This window comes from Ovis canadensis, chromosome 18, assembly GCF_042477335.2.
Source record: "Ovis canadensis isolate MfBH-ARS-UI-01 breed Bighorn chromosome 18, ARS-UI_OviCan_v2, whole genome shotgun sequence".
Taxonomy (NCBI): domain Eukaryota; kingdom Metazoa; phylum Chordata; class Mammalia; order Artiodactyla; family Bovidae; genus Ovis; species Ovis canadensis.
In genome coordinates this window covers 47873596-47893548 of record NC_091262.1, presented here as the reverse complement: position 1 = coordinate 47893548, position 19953 = coordinate 47873596, and the positions used below count along the sequence as shown (strand labels likewise).

General features: G+C 52.4%; 1 protein-coding gene across 22 annotated transcripts in view; it reads left to right on the top strand.

Annotated features, from left to right (window-relative positions):
- CCDC33 (coiled-coil domain containing 33) overlaps positions 1-19953 on the top strand; it is a 136873-nt gene that overhangs the window by 74861 nt on the left and 42059 nt on the right. Inside the window, exon 5 of one of the 22 annotated variants that reach the window (XM_069559572.1) lies at positions 908-978. The exons of the other annotated variants lie outside the window; for them this stretch is intronic. Within the exon in view, the coding sequence (XP_069415673.1) occupies positions 908-978 (71 nt within the window). The remainder of the gene's footprint in view (positions 1-907; positions 979-19953) is intronic. 22 annotated transcript variants of the gene reach the window in all.

Sequence of the window (19953 nt, the reverse complement as noted above, 5' to 3'; positions counted from 1 at the left end):
TGACCTCCGTTGCCACCTCAGGGAAGCCACACACCAGGACACGTGTCTGAGAGGGTGTTCAGACCATCCTGCCTCTGCCTCCTGTGGGGATGGGTGAAGGGGTCCCAAGAGAGCCTCCGGTGTATGCAGACAGATTGGGGAGCACACTGGGGCCTGGGCCAGGACACACGGGCCCTATTCCCATACTAGATCCATGTGTTTATTGCACCACCACCTGCCTCCAGTTGAGTCTGTCAGTGACAAGAGAGGAGAGGGACCCCAAGAGCTCACAGCCTTGGGGGCAGGGATACAGGATTCAGAGACCAGCTGATCCACAGTCAATTCCGCACCATCAGACTGAAGCCCCCAAAGCGCAGAGCCAAGGGAGAACCATATACACACCTAGAGACATGGAATATGCTTGGAGCTGGCCTTGCACTCAGGAAGCCCTGAAGGGCAGAGGAGGAGATTTGCGTAGGGACAGGTCAGGAGGCAAGAAATTGGTGGGTGGTGAGGGATGGGAGAATTAGGTGTCAGGTACCAAAGCGGGCTTCCCTGGTGGCTCAGTGGTAAAGAATCTGCCTGCAGTGCAGGAGACACAGGCAACGCGGGTTGGATCCCTGGGTCAGGAAGATCCCCTGGAGAAGGAAATGGCAACCCACTCTGGTGTTCTTGCCTGGAGATTCCCAGCTGGAAGCAAGCTGGGCAGGCTGCAGTCCATAGGATCACAAAGAGTCGGACATGACTGAAGCAATTTAGCACTCAGTACTGACCAAAAGACGGGCCCCAGTGGGGCCTCAGATGCTGGGATCCAAGAAGCCTGGGCTGGGGGCTTTAGTAGGAGCCCAGTTGATCTTCCCTCACAGTGAAAAGCAATGAACCATGGACCCTTAACATACTCCTGGGTATCTCCGTGTTGCCTCTAAAGAGCCGTTGTACCACAAGATGCTGACAGGGCAAGGCCTGAATGGACTGCACGTAGAGAAGCTCCCCATCACTGTGAGTAGCCCCCTGGCTCATCCCCTGGACAGAGTCCATGGCTGGTCCCCCTGGCCTCACCCCTCCCCAACCTGCTCCACCACGCCCCACCAACAGAGCAAATCTGGTTTCTCCAGCAACTTCCAACAGGGCCTCCACCAGGGCATCTGACCACTGTCAGATGTGAGGAGTACCTCCAACACCAAAACTCAGTCTTGCCCCTGGGCTAGTGATGAAATTGTCCCTGAGCAACTTGGGAGAGGCACAGGGAGGCCCTGGGGGAGAGCAGACTTTTAACCAGCCAGACCTGAGTTCAAATCTTGACTTGCCCTAGTCCTCACAATAGAACCTGGGACAGTTTACTTAACCTCTCTGAACCTATAGAGCACCCATCTCTGAAATGGAAACAGCATGCTGGATATGATTTCTCTGTATATCCTGACAGTCTGGAGCCAGACTGTCTGGTTCTAGCATTTATCAGCTTATATGACCATGGAAAAATTACTTGGTCCCAGGGCCTTAGTTTCCCTGTCTATAAAATGGGTTCATAATAACAGTACTTTTCTCATATGGTTGCTATAAGTTTTGTTTTGTTTTGTTTTTGAGGAAACACCTGTATAACCTTAGAATAGAATAAATACTCAATAACAATGAGTTATCATCATCACTATCTATTTCTATGCCATGTTTTTCCCTAAAAGACTATGGTCAAGGGGCTTCCCTTGTTGGTCCAGTGAGTAAGACTCTGAGTTTCCAAAGCAGAGGGCTTGGGTTCAATCCCTGATCAGAAAACTAAGATCCCACATGTAGCATGGCCAAAAAATTAAACTCATAAAAAACAAAGAAGCATAATTTGGCAACCAAAAGTAATTTTAAAAAGATATCTTGGCCACCCTGACATAATAGATAGAGTTAGGTGCTCAGTCATGTCTAACTGCGACCCCAAGGACTGTAGCCCACCAGGCTCCCGGTCCATGGAATCCTCCAGGCAAGAATACTGGAGTGGGTAGTCACGAACAGACCTCAACAAATTAGAGCTTCCCCATTCCACCAGGAGGCAAGCCTGAAGGAGCCAGTCAACTCTCCTGCGGGCTTGGGCTCAGGAGGGTACGGAAGCAGTTAGGGTGACCAGAGGTGGGAGACCAGCTCCTGCCTCCCTTCCACCCTCTGGGCACAGCCTCCACCAGGCACCGTCCTAGGGAACCTGGGACAGCGGGCAGAGCAGTGGCAGCAGCTGCCAGCCCTGGCCAGTGCGACCAGTGGTTCCCTTTACCTCCCCCAGGACACCAAGCTGAAAACCATAAATAGTGAGGCCCCGCGGTGGATCTCTCCTTCCAGGTGCTTTCCTCTGACATAAGACCAGGGTCAGGGAAAGCTCAGGGCCTGGCAGCCCACACGCCAGCTTGTATAGCCTCTCAGTGGCTTGCAACCTCCTTCTCAATTGCTGACCTTATTCAGGAGCTTTTGGAAGGAGAGGGCTGCTGTTCCTGATGGTGAGTTTAGGCTTGAAAAAAACAGATTAGGAGGAAAGAGTTGAGAACAGAGGGCCACTCAGACCTGGGAGTCAGCCTCTAATTCCTCCCATGCCAAGCCTGGCTCCCTGGGATCGAGATGCTACAGAAGTGAGTGAACTAGGATATTCGCTTCTGTCGCTGTGTAAAAACTACCACAAACTTAGTGGCTTAAAATGACACTCATGTATGAGCTCACACTTCTGCAGCTAGGGAGTCCAATACAGCAAGGCTGAAATCAGCATACAGGATATGGACAGAGTCCTGTTCCTTTCCAGAAGCTCCGAGGAAGGGGGCACTTTAGGCTCACTGAGGTTGTCATCAGAATCCAGTTCCCGGCAGCTGCAGGACTAAGGTCCCTGTTCCCTCAATGGCTGGGCTCAGCCGGGGGCCTCTCTCAGCTCCTGAAGGCCACCCACATTCTTTCTCACAATGCCTCCTCCGTCTTTATACCCGCGTGTCAAACCCCCCTCCCACAGCAAAGCACTCTAACTTTCTCCTCTGTCAGCAGCCAGAGAGAATGTTCTGTTTGTAAAGGGGCTCCTGTGACTCGATCAGGCTCCTGCTGATGTTCTATATTGAGGTCCGCGGTGCCACATGACATAATTTTAGGAGTGATAGCTCACCGTATTCACAGGTTTCAGGGCTTAGGGTATGGAATCTTGGAGGCTCGTTTTTGGAATCCTGTCCACTGCAGCTGAGTTGACCTGAGTAGAAAAACCCCAGGGGCTGAGCCCTGTCTGATGGACGAATTCTCTTCCTCCAGCAGTTGTACCTGAGCTCTGAGTCCAGCTTGAACCTGGGTCACTTGGCACCAGGGCACATGATAGGCTGAACTCTTTCCACTTTTCCCTCTGAGGTGCTGAGAGAGGCAAGAGGTTGGAATGTGGGCAGTTTAGGACCATGAACCCCGGAAATGCTTGCAGGGGGCTGATGGCTGAATCAGCCCAATCCTGCTGGCTTCCCAGGCCAGGAGAAAGAGCCACCTGCTCTAGGGTAATACTTGGCCTGTGACTTTACCTGTGAAGAACCCAGGGACTTCCGTGTGGGAGCATCTGAGGGGGTATCTGGGAAGGTACCAGCCCCAAAGTGTCTCCCCACAAGCCCTCTGGTGAGTGCTGGAAACCTCCCATAGCACTCCCCACTGTGGAATGCTCCGCATCGCCCTCCTCTGGTTCTTGGTCACAGAGGGTTTGTTGGGTACCACCTGATGTCTGCCCTCCCCCCACCACCACCAAACCAGAGACAGATGGAGAAGTTACCGAGAGGGGAGGACACAGAAGCAACAAAAGACCCCAAGGAAGGGGAGGCAGAGTCCTCGGAGAAAAATGTCCCAGACTGGAGCTCAACCCTCCACGGCTCTTCTCAGGGTCTGGAGTCAGTCAGTGCCAGGCCACCGCCAGCCCTTTCCTTACCCCCGCCCCCGCCTCACCTTCTACCCATTTACTGGAGCACATGTGTCCTGAGGACCGAAAGGAGCGTCACGTGCTGCTGGTCAGGGCACTGGGGGACCCAGGCAGGCAACAGGCAGGTGGGCAGGATGTTTCCTCCATCGCCCAGGGGCTGGGCACAAAGGTCTCAGTGATGAATTATTCACTGGAGCTGCGCTAAGTGCAGAATTAATCCCTTTCCTTCCAGCTGGCGGCCTCACTAAATTATCCCTCCAAGTCATGCGGGAAAATGCTGCCGAATTCATTTAGCTGCTGAGTGTTTTGATCTGGGCCTTGTGATTTTAGCTTCCCCTTCTCCCAGCCCCCTCCCCCTGTAGGCGGGTTTAAAAAAAAAAAAAAAGACCTTTCAGTAATGGATTTCCGAGAAGAAAGGACAAGAAAGGGGATCAAGATTGGGTGTGGACCAGGAAAACAGTACTGAAGGAAATTCAGATTCTGCAGCCAAGTGTTCATACACACACAGTTCTACACATGCTCTCACAAGATCGCATTTGAAAACCCACACATAGACAACCACATATGCAGAGACACACACACACAAACTTACACACCTCTCTGCAAGGGTGTGCACATTTAATGCGTACAGATGCATGCCCCCCCACACACCTGCAAACTGACACACAGATGTTTTCACACAGGCATTGGCGCACGCAGAAGCGCAATCTTTTTGTGGTTAAACTGTTTCTTGGCAAAACCATCTGAGAATTGGCCAATAACTGACTCGCTTTGATTCTAGAATCTTGAAGTCCAATGTGGGGGCCTGAATATGAAGAGCTAACATGGATGGCTTTGGCATAAGGTTCCTGCAGGCTTGGTAACCCAATCACTTTTTCTTTTATCCCACATATATTTGACGAGGACTAGAATTTCAGAGGCCCTTGTGGACTGCAATGAGGAGAGAGAGGAGCCGGCAGACATGCAGCCCGCCTGCCTTGAATTCCCCCTCCTCAGGTGTGGACATGGCTCTTTGCTAGTGTCTGAGCCCTTTGGCGTCCTCCTCCCTAAGGGTAGTAGGAAAGTGTTGATGAAGAGATCAGAGGGTATAGCAGCTCCACCTAAAGGACGAGTCCCCGGCTCTACTCCTCACCGTTGTCTTTACTGTAACACCGCCACCGTTTTCCACATAACCGCAAGTCTTTGCTGAGCACCTGCTGTGTAACCAATACTGTTCTAGGTTTATGGGTCTTACACGGAAAAAGATGAGAAAAGGCCCTGTCTTCACAAAGCTTGTATTCTTAGAGGGCAGGGAGTGTGGACCAGACAATGAGCAAATCAATTCACGAGCAGATATCAGCTCAGGATACGAGGCCTGATGAACCCCAAATGAGTTGACATGATAGGGAGTATTTGGACAGGCTGCTGGGCTCTCCAAGTAAGCTTACCAGCCATTATTGGCCCACCTAATGTGCTGCCCGCCAGTTTGTGGTGGGAGTCACGCAGCCTTCATCTCTGCACTCCAGCCTCTTCCCTGAGAACGTACATGCCCTGCAGATTTGGGCACAGGCCATCCTGATTACTTGACCTTCTGGTAAACACAGTTTCCTCGCAGCCACAGCTCTCATAGCATCCATTCTCAGAGCTCCAGGAACAACACCACTGTGGAACTTCCAAATAGGCAGAGACCACAGAAGTGTCTCTCAACAGCTCACCTGGACAGGACTCTCTGTGATGCTGTCCACCACGATGGTCATCCCAGCCTCTTCCTGTTGCTCTGCCCAGTCTGGGAGCTCACTGCCTCCAGAAGCAGCCAGTCCCATGGTTCAGTGGCTACAGCTGATAGAAGTGCTCTCTCCACATTGAGCCCACCCTGCCTCTAGGGGCTCTCCCTCTGCCCAGGCTGCTGACTCTGCCCTCTGGAGCCACTGCGCAACCCCAGCAAGCCTCCTTCCAAGCCCTCCAGCACGCTGGTGGGCAGACTACACAACCAAGCCTGCCATCACAGTCAACGGCAAGAGGGAGCTGTTTCCTAGGTTGGGGTACTGGGTTTGAAGCTGGTTCTGCTGGTGACGGGTTAAGCTTTTTCCCTCCGATGGAACTCCTCAATGGACACCTGCTGCTTAGAGTGACCTGCCTTAAGCTGGAGTTGTGTGTGTGTAGATGAGTACATACACGTATAACTACACACAGATACAAAACCTAGGAAAACATGGACACATGCGTATATATGGAAAACTTCTCTTCATGGCCTATTCAGTGGGAGTTCACCTTGGAGGTCTATTCGACTCTGAGAACCCAGGAGTCAATGGCCACTCCACATATACATACATGAATAAACCCATAGCCTCCTCCAGTCCCTCTCTGATCTTGGCCTCTACTCTTTGAAGAGTGCAATCTGTCTCCCAGGAGTCTGGGCTTCTCCGGGCTAAGCAGTCTGCCGCTTTTAATGAACTGGTTTCTGGATCCCACAGCATCCTGGGTGCCCTGCAGCTTGCAGACAGCCTCTTTGAAGTGAGATCACTGACTGGGTTTCCTAAGCTGACTATGTGGATGGGAGCCTGGCTTGCACACAGTAGGAGCTCATTGTGTCAGCTCCTGACTCCTTGCCTGGAAATACGCCTCCCCCCAAGGTGGGACAAATCCTTACTGTCATCTGGGTGTTCTCTTGGGGCTGGGATTTGGGGCCTAGAGTCTTGCCAAAGCAGGGTGCCAGGTCACCAGGCAAGGTAGGGCCTCTCGGGTGGGTAGCCACCTCTCGTTAGCCCATAGCCCTGAGAGTTGCTGGAGGATTCAAAGTCCACTGCTTCCTTGGGTTTGTCACAGACAGGGTGCACTGAAGGAGAGGCGGAGGTGGCCCCTGCTCTCCCCACTGAGGGTGGCTCCCACAGTCCCATCTGATCTGACCTTCCCCCTCCTTGTTCTCCTCAAGGTGGGGGGCAGGGCTTTGAGGCCATGCAAAAGGCTGCCCTGGTGCTTTTATTCAACCCACTTACAAAGATCTCTCTGGAGACCAGCCCAGAGTGGGGACAAGTGGCTGTTTCGCAAATGTGGAGTGGAGGGCAGGTGACAGGCAGAACCATGCAGACATCTGATGAATTTTTATGGATTTTTGGAAACCACACATGACAGCCTTGGGGCTGGTCCTCAGAGAAGCCCCAACACAAGCTCATCTCCATTTCCTCACCAAGCCCAGCTGCCCAGAAGACCCAGTGTCCAGGGTAGCACAGCTGCCTCCTCAGTCAGTTCTATCCTCTGGGAGCTTCAGTTCCACCCCCAAGACTTCAGCTCTGGAAATGCTACTGTAAGGACAACGGCGAATCCAGAAATAAAATACTCTTTCCCCTCTTTCAACCTCACAACATCCCTGACTGTCTTCCCTGCCCTACCCCCAGCCCCGAACCTCACCCTGAGCCCCCTCCCTCCCTGTCCTCCCATTCTCCCAGGCCACATGGCAGGAGACAGAGAAATTGTCTGTCTCCAGTTCCCGGGTACCCTTCCCCCACTTGCTCAGACTCTAGGCCCAATTCAGAGATCTTCCCATACAACCAAAGGAAGCTGGAGACAGATGCGTGAGAGGGCAGAGCCTGTGCTTTTCCAGGGCCCGCCTGGCCCTTGGCTCACAGGTGCTCAGTGTTGGGGCAGGGCTCACCATCCCACCATAAGAGGCTCTTGCCTGCTTTTCACAGTGCCTCAACCCCTCCCAGCGGTGCTCCATACTCCCTGCACAGGCTGTTGGTTATGATTCAACCTTCCCACCCTGCTCCCTGCCTCAGAGAGGATTTTTGACACTCCCTGCAACACACAAGGTTTGACAGACTCTGCTTGCTCACTTCTCATGACAGGGAGCTCACTACCTCTCAGAAAGCCCTCTCCAGTCTCCATCAGTTCCCTTATAGGCCTCTTCCTCCCTACCTCTCTCCAGTTGCCTCTCCCAGTCCTGCCTTTTCCCTTCTGAGGTCAGCTCTGGAGAAATCAGCTCCCATGTCCAGGTCAGCCCTGTTGTTTGCAAACTGGCGTCGTCTCCAGCCTGACCAACTCTCCTTCCTCTGGCTGTCCTTGGTCACACTGAGTGTTTCGCTTCTCACCCTCCTGCTCACCTCACCTTGCCAACACCCCCCTTAAAGTGTCCCCTGCAAACTGTGGAACTGGATCCGTATCGGTGGGTAGAATAGGACCAGCACCCTTTTTCTGCAAATACTTTCTCCCCTTTGGTGCAGCCAAAGTCTATCATTTGCTTTATTTGATTACTAACCAAGGCCGTGGGGGCCCATTTAGAGCCAAGAAGTCCAGTCTGGATGTGAGCCATTGTCAGGCAGCACATCTTCACCTTGACCTTCTGCTGCTCCAGTTCGAACTTAAGCAGGGCTTCTCTTCCCTGCGGCATTTCACCTTCTGTGTCTCGGCATATTGTCTGGACCTGAGATCATCCTGGACTCTGATTTCATCATGGGTCACACATTCACAGCCCCGCCTCCACCCCACCCCAAGCTCCAGGTCATCTGTTGACATGGTTAGGACACTTTGCTGCAACGTGCAGTGAAAAAAGAGATGCATCCTTAGAACTGGGTTTGAGTTCTGAATCTTCCACTTGATCTTAGCCACCTTAAGCTTTACTTTACTCGTCTATAGAAAGGGGCTGTGATCCCTACCGGCCAGGAATGTAGTGAGCATTGAACGAGGGAGCATGTGTAAGTGCCCAGCACAGGGTCTTGCAGACACTCAGTAAAGCGAGTGCTTCCTATTGTTCACCCAAGTCGCTGACAAACACGTTGAACTCATCAGAGATGAGGACAGGGCTCCTGGGGGAGGGGAACGACAGAGCCCTGCTAATCCATCACTCGGCGCCCGCCCCTCATGACAGCTGCTCCACCAGATTCCCATCCATAAGGACATCAGGAGGCCTTGCCGAGTGCTGAAGATAAACGTCACCAACACCACATTTGGTCTCACAGCAGTTTTTCAGGGAATGAAGAAACGCAGAACAGACAGACAATCACGTCTCCAGAGGCCAGAGCCCTGAGCTGGGGGCTGGAGAGAAGATAGAGAAAATGAAGACCTGTGAGCTCCCAGGTCAGGGAAGCCAGAGCTGAACCCAGAGCCACACTGCAGGCTCATCCTGAATGCCTCCCTGATCACCCCATGCTGCCTTGAGGGTGAGCCTACGACTCCCAGCCACAGATGGAATGGATTGAGTCAGGATGCAGACTTGGAAACTGGACATCTGGGCCTTCTCCTGGCCTGCTCTCCTCTTCCCATGAGCCCAATGCATAGCTGATGGATTGAAGAAGGGGAGGTGGGGAAGTAAGACTGGGCAGAAACTTTCAGACCAAACTTCTTAGAAAGTGGAGGCTGCTCTTGGGTTTTTCCCTATCTCAAAGCCAGACTACCGCAGCCTAGACCTCCTTTCAGCCAAACCATGAGCGCCGTGGGTCCAGCCAGGGTCATTCAGGCATGAATTCATCAGCCGTTTATTAGATCCCTCACCTGCACAAGCAGTAAAGCACTCCAAAAGAGCATCAGTATCCACCTTGCTAAGGGTTCTAGTTAAGGTAGATGCATTGAGCACAGGGGAAGAGTCATAGAGAAGCATGGTTTACACTCTGCCTCAAAGAGTGGCTTGGAAATGGGCAAGACAGGGGAACCACAAGTGCAAAGCCCCAGAAGCATGTCTGGAGTGCATGGGACATGAGGGAACTGTGGTGGGCAGCAAGACTGGAGAGTTAGATGAGGCCTAGATTGCGGAGTGTCTGGATGCCAGGATACAAGGTTTAGACTTTGTCATATAGCAGTAGGAAGCTGGACTTCCCTGGTGGCTCAGACAGTAGAGAATCTGCCTGCAATGCTGGAGACTCAGGTTTGATACCTGGTTCAGGAAGATCCCCTGGAAAAAGGAATGACAACCCACTCCAATATTCTTGACTGGAGAATTCCATGGACAGAGGAGCCTGACTGGCTACAGTCCACAGTACCAAAGAGTCAGACATGACTGAGTGACTAACACACATAGACACACAATAGGAAGCTGAGGAAGAGGTTTGATCAGCAGTAAGATGTGATTTGATCTATATATTGGACGGATCTCTAGATACGAATAGAGGGAACCCAAGGGGAAAGATTCAGCACAGAAAGACAAGGTTTCAGGCTAACAAGAGAAAGCCCACAGCTTATCCACTGAGCCATAGGCAGGGCTCTATTTAATACTAAAATCTCTGCCAGAATTTTTTAAAAATCTTTATCACTGGCTCCCCTCCTCTGACCCCACAACTTGCTTTTAGATTAACCCTCTGACACCATTTTCTGGAGAATGAATCATGGCCCCAGTGAGGATTAACACTTGGGCCCTTCTTGGCTGGCGGACAGACTCAGAACTTCAAACCCCACTGCAGCTGCCAGACCACATGGTTTGTCATAAATGAGGCTTTCGATATTCAAGGGAGGTGGCAAGCCCTCTTGGAGGGACTCCTTGCCTGAGCCTCGCCTTCAGCTGAAGAGATAAGAACCTACAACTGCAGCCACAGGAAATGACAAAGCGGCGACTGAGGGGGATCCACGGCACAGGGCTCATTACAGCGCTTGCCAGCGGGCGAGACACCCTTATCAGGGAGAAAATTGCATCAGGCCTCGTGAATTACTAGCGATTGGAAGCAGATTTCTCGGGACGCACTTTGTTAGATACCTAATGAGCAGGATACAGGCGGGCAGAGCCCAAAGCCAGTAGGGCGGGGGACAAATGTCTTTGTTAAACAGAATTTGTCAGTTTCCGCTTCAGGCTCCCTGGGGAGGGTTCAGGGCCAGCTAATTGAATTAAGAGGCCTCTGCGCTCCAGCAAGAAGGTTCTGGGCGGGGCGAGAGGCAGGCAGGCCTCAAGACGGGCACTTTCAGAACCGAGGACAGCAGCTGCAACCCGGCTAGTCTGTAATTGCCAGGGCAGGTTGGAACTGTTGCATTTTGCATGATCAGGGATCTAGGGGATGAACTGAGTAGGAGGGAGGCAGAAGATGCTGGGGGGGGCGGGGGAGGGGGGAGACAAGTGACCCAAGACGCTTTGAGCCTCTTAATGCTATTGGCCTGGTCTGTCTCAACAGACCCTCCTCTGCAGGCAACAGCGAGGGCTGAGAAGGATAAAGAAGGGGTGTCTTCTCCCCTCCATGCATCATGTGGTGTGGGGCAGCTGCAGCAAGACAAGGAGCGGTGGGCTGGGCTCTGAGTCTGAGCCAGTGCACGGCTGTGCATCACTTTGAGCTTTCAGAGTAAGTCTCCCAATTACAGCCCTAATGAAGCAGGACGTGCTGTAGCCGTGGAGCCACAGAGCGCGGGGCCACTTGTCAGCCCCAGGCTTCCTCCGCAGGCAGGGCCAAGCTTACCAACAGAAGAGCAAATAAGCAGGCTGTGGGGTGAACCAGCAGCCTCCTCCCCCACCTGGAAGAAGGGAAGGAGAGCAAGGCAAGGCTGGACCTGAATAGGGAAGAGCTAGTCCCCAAAGCCCCACCCTCTTTCCGTCCCCATTTTAGCATTGCTTCAGCCTGACTCACTGCTACCTGCAGTGTCAGACTAGTTCCATCCCATGAAGAGCAAGGAGAGGAGGGCACGACCCCCTCCCCAAAATGTGGGCAGGCAGTGTTGGCCCTAAAGAAAGGGAATGACTGGGGAGCATTTAAGCACTATGTGAGGGGCTATGATGGTCCTGGGGCCCCTTACATCAACATGACTGGAATAGCTGCCTCTGACCTTCCCTTTAGAGCCTGCGTTATACGGAAATGAAAAAGATTTTTCTAGAAAAGTCTCCCACCCGCCTTGCCCCAACCCTCAGGAAGGGAGGAATCTTGGCAAAGCTGACGGGGGCAAGGATTGGAAATGTCGGCAGTAGGCCTGCAGCAGTGGGGGCTGAGGAGGTACTGGCATGAAGCAGCTGTGGAAACAGGTAGAGGCCAGGGCCAGCCATGGAGAGGACAGAGCGGGAACCAAGTCTGGCAGAGGCTGTAGAAAGAGCCACGGGGAGTCCACAGGGGGTATGACTGAAGTCCTTAAATACCCTGCCTTTCCTTTCCTCCTCCTTGGAACAACCCCTCTGCCCACCAGCAACTGATGGGGTGGTCTGGACTGAGGGGTCTGTCGCATGTTTATCTTTGTGATGAAATTAAATGAATTATACATAATACATTTCCGAATCCACATAAAAGTAGTACCTGCTGAGTGCCCAGCCCTGATCAGGGGTCCAGTAAGTGTTGGCTCTGGGTCACCAAATTGACCCACCTGGTACTGGGACCACACAGGGTGGATATCAGGCCGACAGGCTGTGGGGGGAGGGACACTGTCAGCAATGTGTCCCTGCTTTCAGAACTGACGGGGGCACCTCTGGAGACCTCGCCCTTGATTTCATTACTTCTACTTCCTCCCCTAACTGGATTAGATGGCAGTCTATGAAACCCAGGGCATCCAGATTGGCTTTCTGCCTGGAAATGAGGAGAAATGTCATTATAGGTCCTGAATCAGCATCTCACCCTAGTCCCAGGGGCCAGTTGGTCAAATGGGAGTTGCTCTTTGCTCTGGCTAGCTATTCTTTCCTTCCCTCTCTCCTGCATCCTCCCACCTATCCATCCAACCGGTACATATTCTGCCATTTTTCTGCTACAGCCAGTCTGGTGTTCAGCTGTTCCAAACAGGAGACAGACGTGGTGCTTTCTACCACCTAAAACACACAGACGACCAGAAAACCCCAAAGCATCTGACTCAGATGCTTTACAGAGGGCATGTTCAGTGGGGAGTCTCTGAATGAATGAAACTTACTGAGAGGAGCTGATGAGAGAGACAGCCAGGCCTCATATCCAGGGACAGAACAGCCCCAGAAGTCTTGGTTATGCAATCAGTGCCGATGTCAGCCTCGAGGTCACCCAGTGCTTCACTCTTCCCATCCCCAGGGTCTTCATACAGCAGCTTTCTCCTGGTACCAATTTGATGGAGGGAGGGGGGGTGAGGCCCAGACTGGACAGGATACCTCTGTACTTGAATGAATGTCCCTTAATCTGCTGATGCAAGCCTGAAAATGCTTCTTGTTAATGAAGTTCTGCTCACCAAATTTATTTTATTTTATTTTTTAAACGTTTACTTATTTATGTGTTTATTTGGCTGCATTGTGTCTTAGTACTGGATCTTCGTTGTGATGCACAGGCTTCTCTCTAGTTGTGTCTCATGGGTTCCATAGTGCAGGGACTCAGTAGTTGTGATGCTTGGGCTTAGTCGCCCCTCAGTATGTGGGATCTTAGTTCCCCAACCAGGGATCAAACCCTTGTCCCTTGTATTGGAAGGTGGTCCTTTACCACTAGACCACCAGGGAAATCCCCACCAAATTTATTTTTAAAGGTAATGGGCTTCTCTGGCGGCTCAGTGGTAAAAGAATCTGCCTGCTAGTGCAGGAGAAGCGGTTCTATCCCTGGATTGAGATGATCCCCTGGAGAAAGACATGGCAACACACTCCAGTATTCTTGCCTGGGAAATCCCATGGACAGAGGAGCCTGGTGGGCTACATAGTCCATGGGGTCACAGAGTCAGAGTCAGCTTAGCAACTGAGCGTGCATGCACGCACAAGTAATGGGAAGGGTCGTTGTCGTAATTCAACTGGTCCATATGTGTGGGCTTTCATACAGAGCATCCACTTAAAGAGAGGACCACCTGCATTCATTCTGTTTTGCTCAGGGTCAGACATTCGGGCATGTCTAACGCTGAGCACGTTTGTCCTGGTTGGCATGGTGCCCATTGTTCAATTTGCTCCTAGCACAACACTCTAGACAGTGAAATAATTTCTCTACTGTGTGGCCAAGACAGGATTCCAACAGCTGAAGTAGGGTGGAAGTGAGTCACTGTTGAGGTCCCTACAAACTTCAGACTGACTACACAGTTCTTTGAACAGTGGGCACATTTTGGAGGCTAACATGGATTTTCAACAGAGCTTTCAAGTAATCTCTCCCCAAAGGGAGAATGAGACATATCCCTAAGCTTGAGCAACTTAAAGTTTTGCCAGAAAAACAAAAGTGGCAAATAAACCTAGAATTGGAGGAAAATGTGAGAGCAGAAAGCTTCCCAGGTGGCGCCAGTGGTAAAGAACCTGCCTGCCAGTGCAGGAGGTGCAAGAGATGCAGGTTCAGTCCCTGGGTTGGGAAGATCCCCTGGAGGAGGGCACGGCAACCCACCCCAGTATTCTTGCCCGGAGGATCCCATGGACTGAGGACTCTGGTGGGCTATAGTCCATAGCATCGCAAAGAATTGGACACAACTGACTTAACATACATGCTTGTGAGAGCAGAAAAGCCAGCTGCTGGGCTGGGAGAAGCCAGAAAAGCTTCGAGCAAGTGTGGGGGGAGGCCATCAAGGGTTGTTGCTGGTCGTTGCTGTTGTTCAGTTGCTAAGTCACGTCCAACTCTTTACAACCTCTTGGACTGCAGCATAGCAGGCTTCCCTGTCCTTCACTGTCTCCCTGAGTTTGCTCAGACTCATGTCCATTGAGTCAGTGATGCCATCCAACCATCTCATCCTCTGTTGCTCCCTTCCCCTCCTGCCCTCAATCTTTCCTAGCATCAGGGTCTTTTCCAATGAATCAGCTCTTTGCTTCAGTTGGCCAAAGTGTTGGAGCTTCAGTTTCAGCACTGCCAATGAATATTCAGGGTTGATTTCCTTTACGATTGACTACTTGGATCTCCTTGCTGTCCAAGGGACTCTCAAGGTTTCCTGGAGGGGCTGGTATTTGAGTGGGGTTAAATTCTGGATAAGCAGAGATGGGAGTATTAGTCATGCCAACGGAGGAAGAAGAGAATTAGGAAAAACAACATGGATGGAGAAAGAGGCCCATCAGAGAAGAGAAGATGAGAGGGTGAGATGAGGAGATGGAAAGGAAAGCAAGTCTACAAAGCAAAGGGTGTCAAAGGAGCAGAGAGGTTTTCAAATCTGTTGTTATTATACCAAGGGTTGGAGTCACAGATGCCACAATTTATTTATTCTTTCAACAAATATTTCTTAGATTTCCCTGGGGGTCCAGTGGCTAAGATTCCTTGCTCCCAATGCAGGGGGCTGGGTGTGATCCCTGGTCAGAGAACTATATCCCGCATTCCACAACTAAAGATCTCACACCCTGCAGCAAAGATCAAAGATCCCATGTGCTACAATTAAGACCCAGCACACCAAATAAATAGAATAAATACTAAAAAACCACAAATACTTCTTGAGTACCTACAATCAGGCAGACACTAGGGATAAATGGGGTCCCTGTTCACTAGTAACTTGCATTCTAGTGTGGAGAGTGGAGGAGGGAGGCAGACAGTCAACAAGTAAACACATTTTTTGAAAGTGAATTTTCTGGTAAATACTGTGAAGACAGTAAAATGGGATAGTGTGGATAGAATGTATTGGAGGAAGGGTTACTTTAGGTGGGATGGGCCTCTATCTCCAAGGCAGGGCCTCTCTTAGAAGAGCCCATCTGGGCTGAGACCTGAATGATGAGAAGTGGATAGCCATGTAAAGACGTAAGGGACTCTCCAGGTAGAGAGAACAGCAGATGCAAAGGCCCTGAAGCGAGAAAGAGCTTCAGGCAAGGTTTTCCTTGTTGGAAGAAAGGCAAGGACAGTGTGGTTAGGGCGCAGTGAGCAGGAGGCAGGTGGTCGGAGGTAGACAGGGGCCAGGCATGCAGGCCTCCTGAGCCAAGAATAGGAGTGGCTTGGGGGTGTGGAATGGCACGGTTATGGTAGAAAAGTCACAGAGCCACGTCTCTGCACCTTCTCTCCACAAAGGCCGGAAAACTTGACACCAAACTACAGCAAAGGCCTGCCTGTCCTGGACCCCAAGATTTTAGATGAGAAGCTGGGTGTCATCTGTGAGTTCTGGTCCAAGGCCACGGTGAGCTGCATGATTGGGTCCATCACATCCACTTGGCAGGAAACAGAGGCCAAGTCTCAGGTGCCCAAGGTGTCCTGAGAAACGGTGAATGTCTCCCCTCTGAGCCAGGCTAGGAGGGCCAGAGTGGGGATTGGGCCTGGGGAAGGGGCTTGCCAGCCACCTGTGGGCTGTTCACTCCTAGGTGGCCAGTGGACCTTCCCTTTAGGCTCCTTCTGTGTGTGAGTCACCCTAAACGGGTGAATTCTTCATTTACCTAGTCTCTTTTCCTTTTGAATGGAACTCCCATTTGCGCTTCCCAGGTGGCGGAGTGGTAAAGAATCTGCTTGCAAGGCAGGAAACCTGGGTTTGATCCTTGGGTCAGGAAGATTCCCCTGGAGGATGAAATGGCAACCCACTCCAGTATCCTTGCCTGGAAAATTCCATGGACAGAGGAGCCTGACGGGCTACAGTCCAGGGGGTTGCAAAGAGTCAGACACGACTGAGCACACACACACCAGGGATTTCTTCCCAAACAAACCCCTGCCACACTTGTAAGACCGGGTTCCTTCCTCTGACTCAAGTTGCCATCAACACAGAACTTCCTGGGGAGCTCGCCCTCTGGGTAATGGGAAGCCCCTGAGAGTTTGAACTTTCGAAAGAGGAAACAGGGGCTCAGAGAAAAGGAGACTCTGTCTTGGGTCACAGAGTCTCTGCCCTTAGTCCCGGGAATTGGTCTGGCTTCCTGTTGACCAGACACTGGGAGAGGGATGGTGCAGGTGGCTGAAATGATGCCTTCCTTGGATGAGGGGTCATGGCCCAGTCCCAGCCCCTTGAGGCGGAAAGCTCCAGACTGGCCGCCAGAAAGACAGCACCATCCAGGGCCCCCACTGAAGTCCTACCCCAGCCACCATGGGTGAAATCACACGTGGCTTCTTCTCTTCTCCCCCAGTGCATCCCATGGGGAACACTGCTCTGGAAGACACTGAGGAAAGGCCCGAGCCGAGGCCACCGGCCCCTAGGGGAGCCCTGGGCCTCCTCTTCCCAGGACTTACCCCTCGCCACCGACAGCCTCCGCATCTTCCCCTGGCACTTCTGCCCCTTCCTGGAACACGTCCCATCAGACCAATAGGGAGTGAGACGTCCACTGGGTGTGCCAGGATGCCCCCACGTGGAGTGCCCCTGCCCACCCCCAACGGCGCCCTCCCTGGAGACCCAGAGCACTCAGGCCATCTTCTACATTCACTCTTTTCACCTCTGCCCCCTGGGAAAGCGACTCTCAGGCCTGACCTGCCAGCCCACCCATCAGTTGGGTTGAAAATAAAGATTCAGGCCTGACTTTGGAGACTTTGGGTAGTGTGAATAATCCAATGCCTGCTGCCCCCACAGCCTGGCCTCTTGACACCCCTCTTGTGTCTCTGAGCAGAGGATGTGCAGGGGAGAAAGGAGGAGGGGAAACAGGGAAGAAAGGAAAAGGGAAGGCGCCACAGGAGGGGAATGGCAGACCGGGAGGAAGGAGAAAGGCAAAGGCATTCCATCCCTGGTCTCTCCCTGCAGAGACCTCACCCCTCCAGGGCACTCTCCTCCCCTCACCCCTCCAGCTCCGGGGGTCTCCTCGGGGATGCTGAGCCAGCCAAGCCTCGGTCATCACCCAGTGAGGCCCCGCTTACTGCTGGATGCAGACCTCACACTGTCCCAGGGAGTAGAACTGGGTGCTGGGCCAGTGGGACAAAGGAGGGAGCCGTATGGGCCCCACTCCGGGTACTGTGCATGGCAGCCCTCTCTGGTTTGGAGTCTGGTGAACATTTCTGCTTGGCAGAGGATCTGAGGTCTGAGTTGAAGTCAGTGGCTCTGGATTATTTGAGAGAAATTAGATAGCGATGGGGGCTTGCCAGGTGGCGCTAGTGGTAAAGATCTAGTGATGTAGGAGACATAAGAGACACGGATTTAATCCGTGGAGTCAGGAAGATCCCCTGGCGGAAGAAATGGCAACCCACTCCAGTATTCTTGCCTGGGGAATCCCATGGACAGTGAAGCCTGGTAGTCTGTGGTCCATAGGCTCACAAAGAGTCGGACACGACTGAAGCAACTTAGCACCCGTGCACAAAGATAGAGATAACTTAGTATGGTCTTTGTGTTTGGTTGGGGAGGGTATGACTTATTAATAGAAAGTGTTGGAATGGGCTGAGCGGGACTTCTCATACTGCATACAAAATGCATTGGTGTTAATGGCAATGATGGGGGTAAGAAGGCGAAAAAAAAATCAGAGCTGAGGGGAAAGGGCCTTTACATATAGGATGGATCCAACAGGTGGGCAAATTTAAACATTTTATTTATATATATATTTAATGTCCCCTAATACTTAGAGGATAATAACTTGGATAGTGGCCAGCTAGTCTTGACCCTCTCTAAAGCATTAAGCCGTGGAGATGAGTCCATATTGCACTTGAGAAGTCAAAGCTAGCCACCAGGAGGAACCCTTTTTGAGCGAGGGGTTGAATAAATATCATGACTGACAGGGGGTAGGAGGGTAAATAAGTGGCCCGAGGGCACTAAGGCAGGATGTGAGGAGGCTCTGAGTATGAACAAGGGGGCTCAGGGCTGCCCTGTACCCTGTCAGAGGTGTTGTGAGCTGGGTCTATATGGAGAACTAATTCCAGCGTGCCCTCTCTGGGTATCACCGCAGCACCCTCGTTGGTGGACTCAGTCCTCTATCCTCCCCCTTGCTGGGTACGTGGCAAGGTCTCAAGCACTGGCTTCTCGCCCTAGCTTCCTGTTGAATTCGGTACCCTCAGCCACCACCTTCCAGGACTTGAACTAAGAGCACTTTGGCTTCCTCATCTCTGAGCTCCAGGGCCCAGGGCAGGCCTGGTTCCACACAGATGTAGGTAAATGCTTGGGGACTGTGTGAGAGAATTCCTAGCTGGACAAGGGCATCAGAAAGAACCTTAGAATATCCAGGACAGTCTCCTAATTTTGCAAAGGATGTCAGTGAGGAAGCCCAGCCGTGGGATAACCCTTGCCCGAGGCTTTCTGACTCCACCACCCCAGGGTGTCCTGCACACAGCCGAGTGAACACCAGATGGCTGCAGAGGCCCACACATCCAGCCCTGGGCCCTTTGGCCACCCTGACGCCACTGGATCCCTCAGACACTCAGAGTACTCAGGCAACAGACCTGCCTGTCTCTCTTTCCCATTCATCCTGTCCCAGGCCCAGCTTCCAGCCTATTCTATGCTAACTTTTGGCTCCATTCCCTTTACCCTCCAGCCCAGCCTCCGTCCTCCAGTGCATCATTGTTCTGTCTCTCTCTGTCTCTTATCAGCACAGATATACCATGCTGATTATTCCCACCTCTGCTTTGGTTGAGTCCGAGACTCAGCCCCCAGCTCCAGTTCCAAGCCTTTAGCCAGAGCCTCGAAGGACCAGCGCAGGAGCCAGACAAGCATTCATGCAGCCAGCAGAGCCCAGGAACAAGGACTAGACCGTGGGTGGGTAGCAACTGTGCACAGCTCTGTGACAGGGCGCATGTAGCAATGGGTTCCATAGCAACCAAACAAAATTACATAGCAATCAGTGAGCCATGTGACCGAGAGACACAATGACAAGCTATAGGCCACGGCCAGGGGGCTGTGGAGCGTCGTTGCACAGCAATAGACCCAAGCCACACAATGATATCACACAGCCGGCGTAGAGGAAGGCACAGCCACGGAGCACGGCAGTGGGCAAAGACGGCAGTGTGCACACTGTAGACACAGCCGCAGAATGTGAAAAGACACCTCACTGCACTAGCACACATCTGGGTGGCCGTGGCACCGTCACGGGTGCGTGACTCCTGGATATGCCGTCAGGGAGCGGTCAGCAGAAGCGGAGCCTGGCGGACAGCGGTGGGCTCACAATTGACTGTGTCCCTCGGCTCTCAGCCCCTATATCTGGACTAGGAGCCTCTCAGCACCACCTGATTCCAGGAGTCATTAATCTGTGTCTGGTCTTGAGCACACTCCCCACAGCCCAGAAACGATTCTGCCGCTGATTTCCTCCAGAGCCTAATAGGAAATTGAACATTTGCTGGAGAAAGGATCACCTTGGGAACAGAGAAGGGAGTGGAGGAGAACAGGGTCTGTGCCCCCTCTTCCAGGAGGATACCGCTGATGCTCCCTGCCGCCCTGGGCCTGCCTGTCCCAACCCCACACCCCTCTTCCCTTACTGGCCGCGCTTGCCCTAGTGTGCCCTGGTGTGC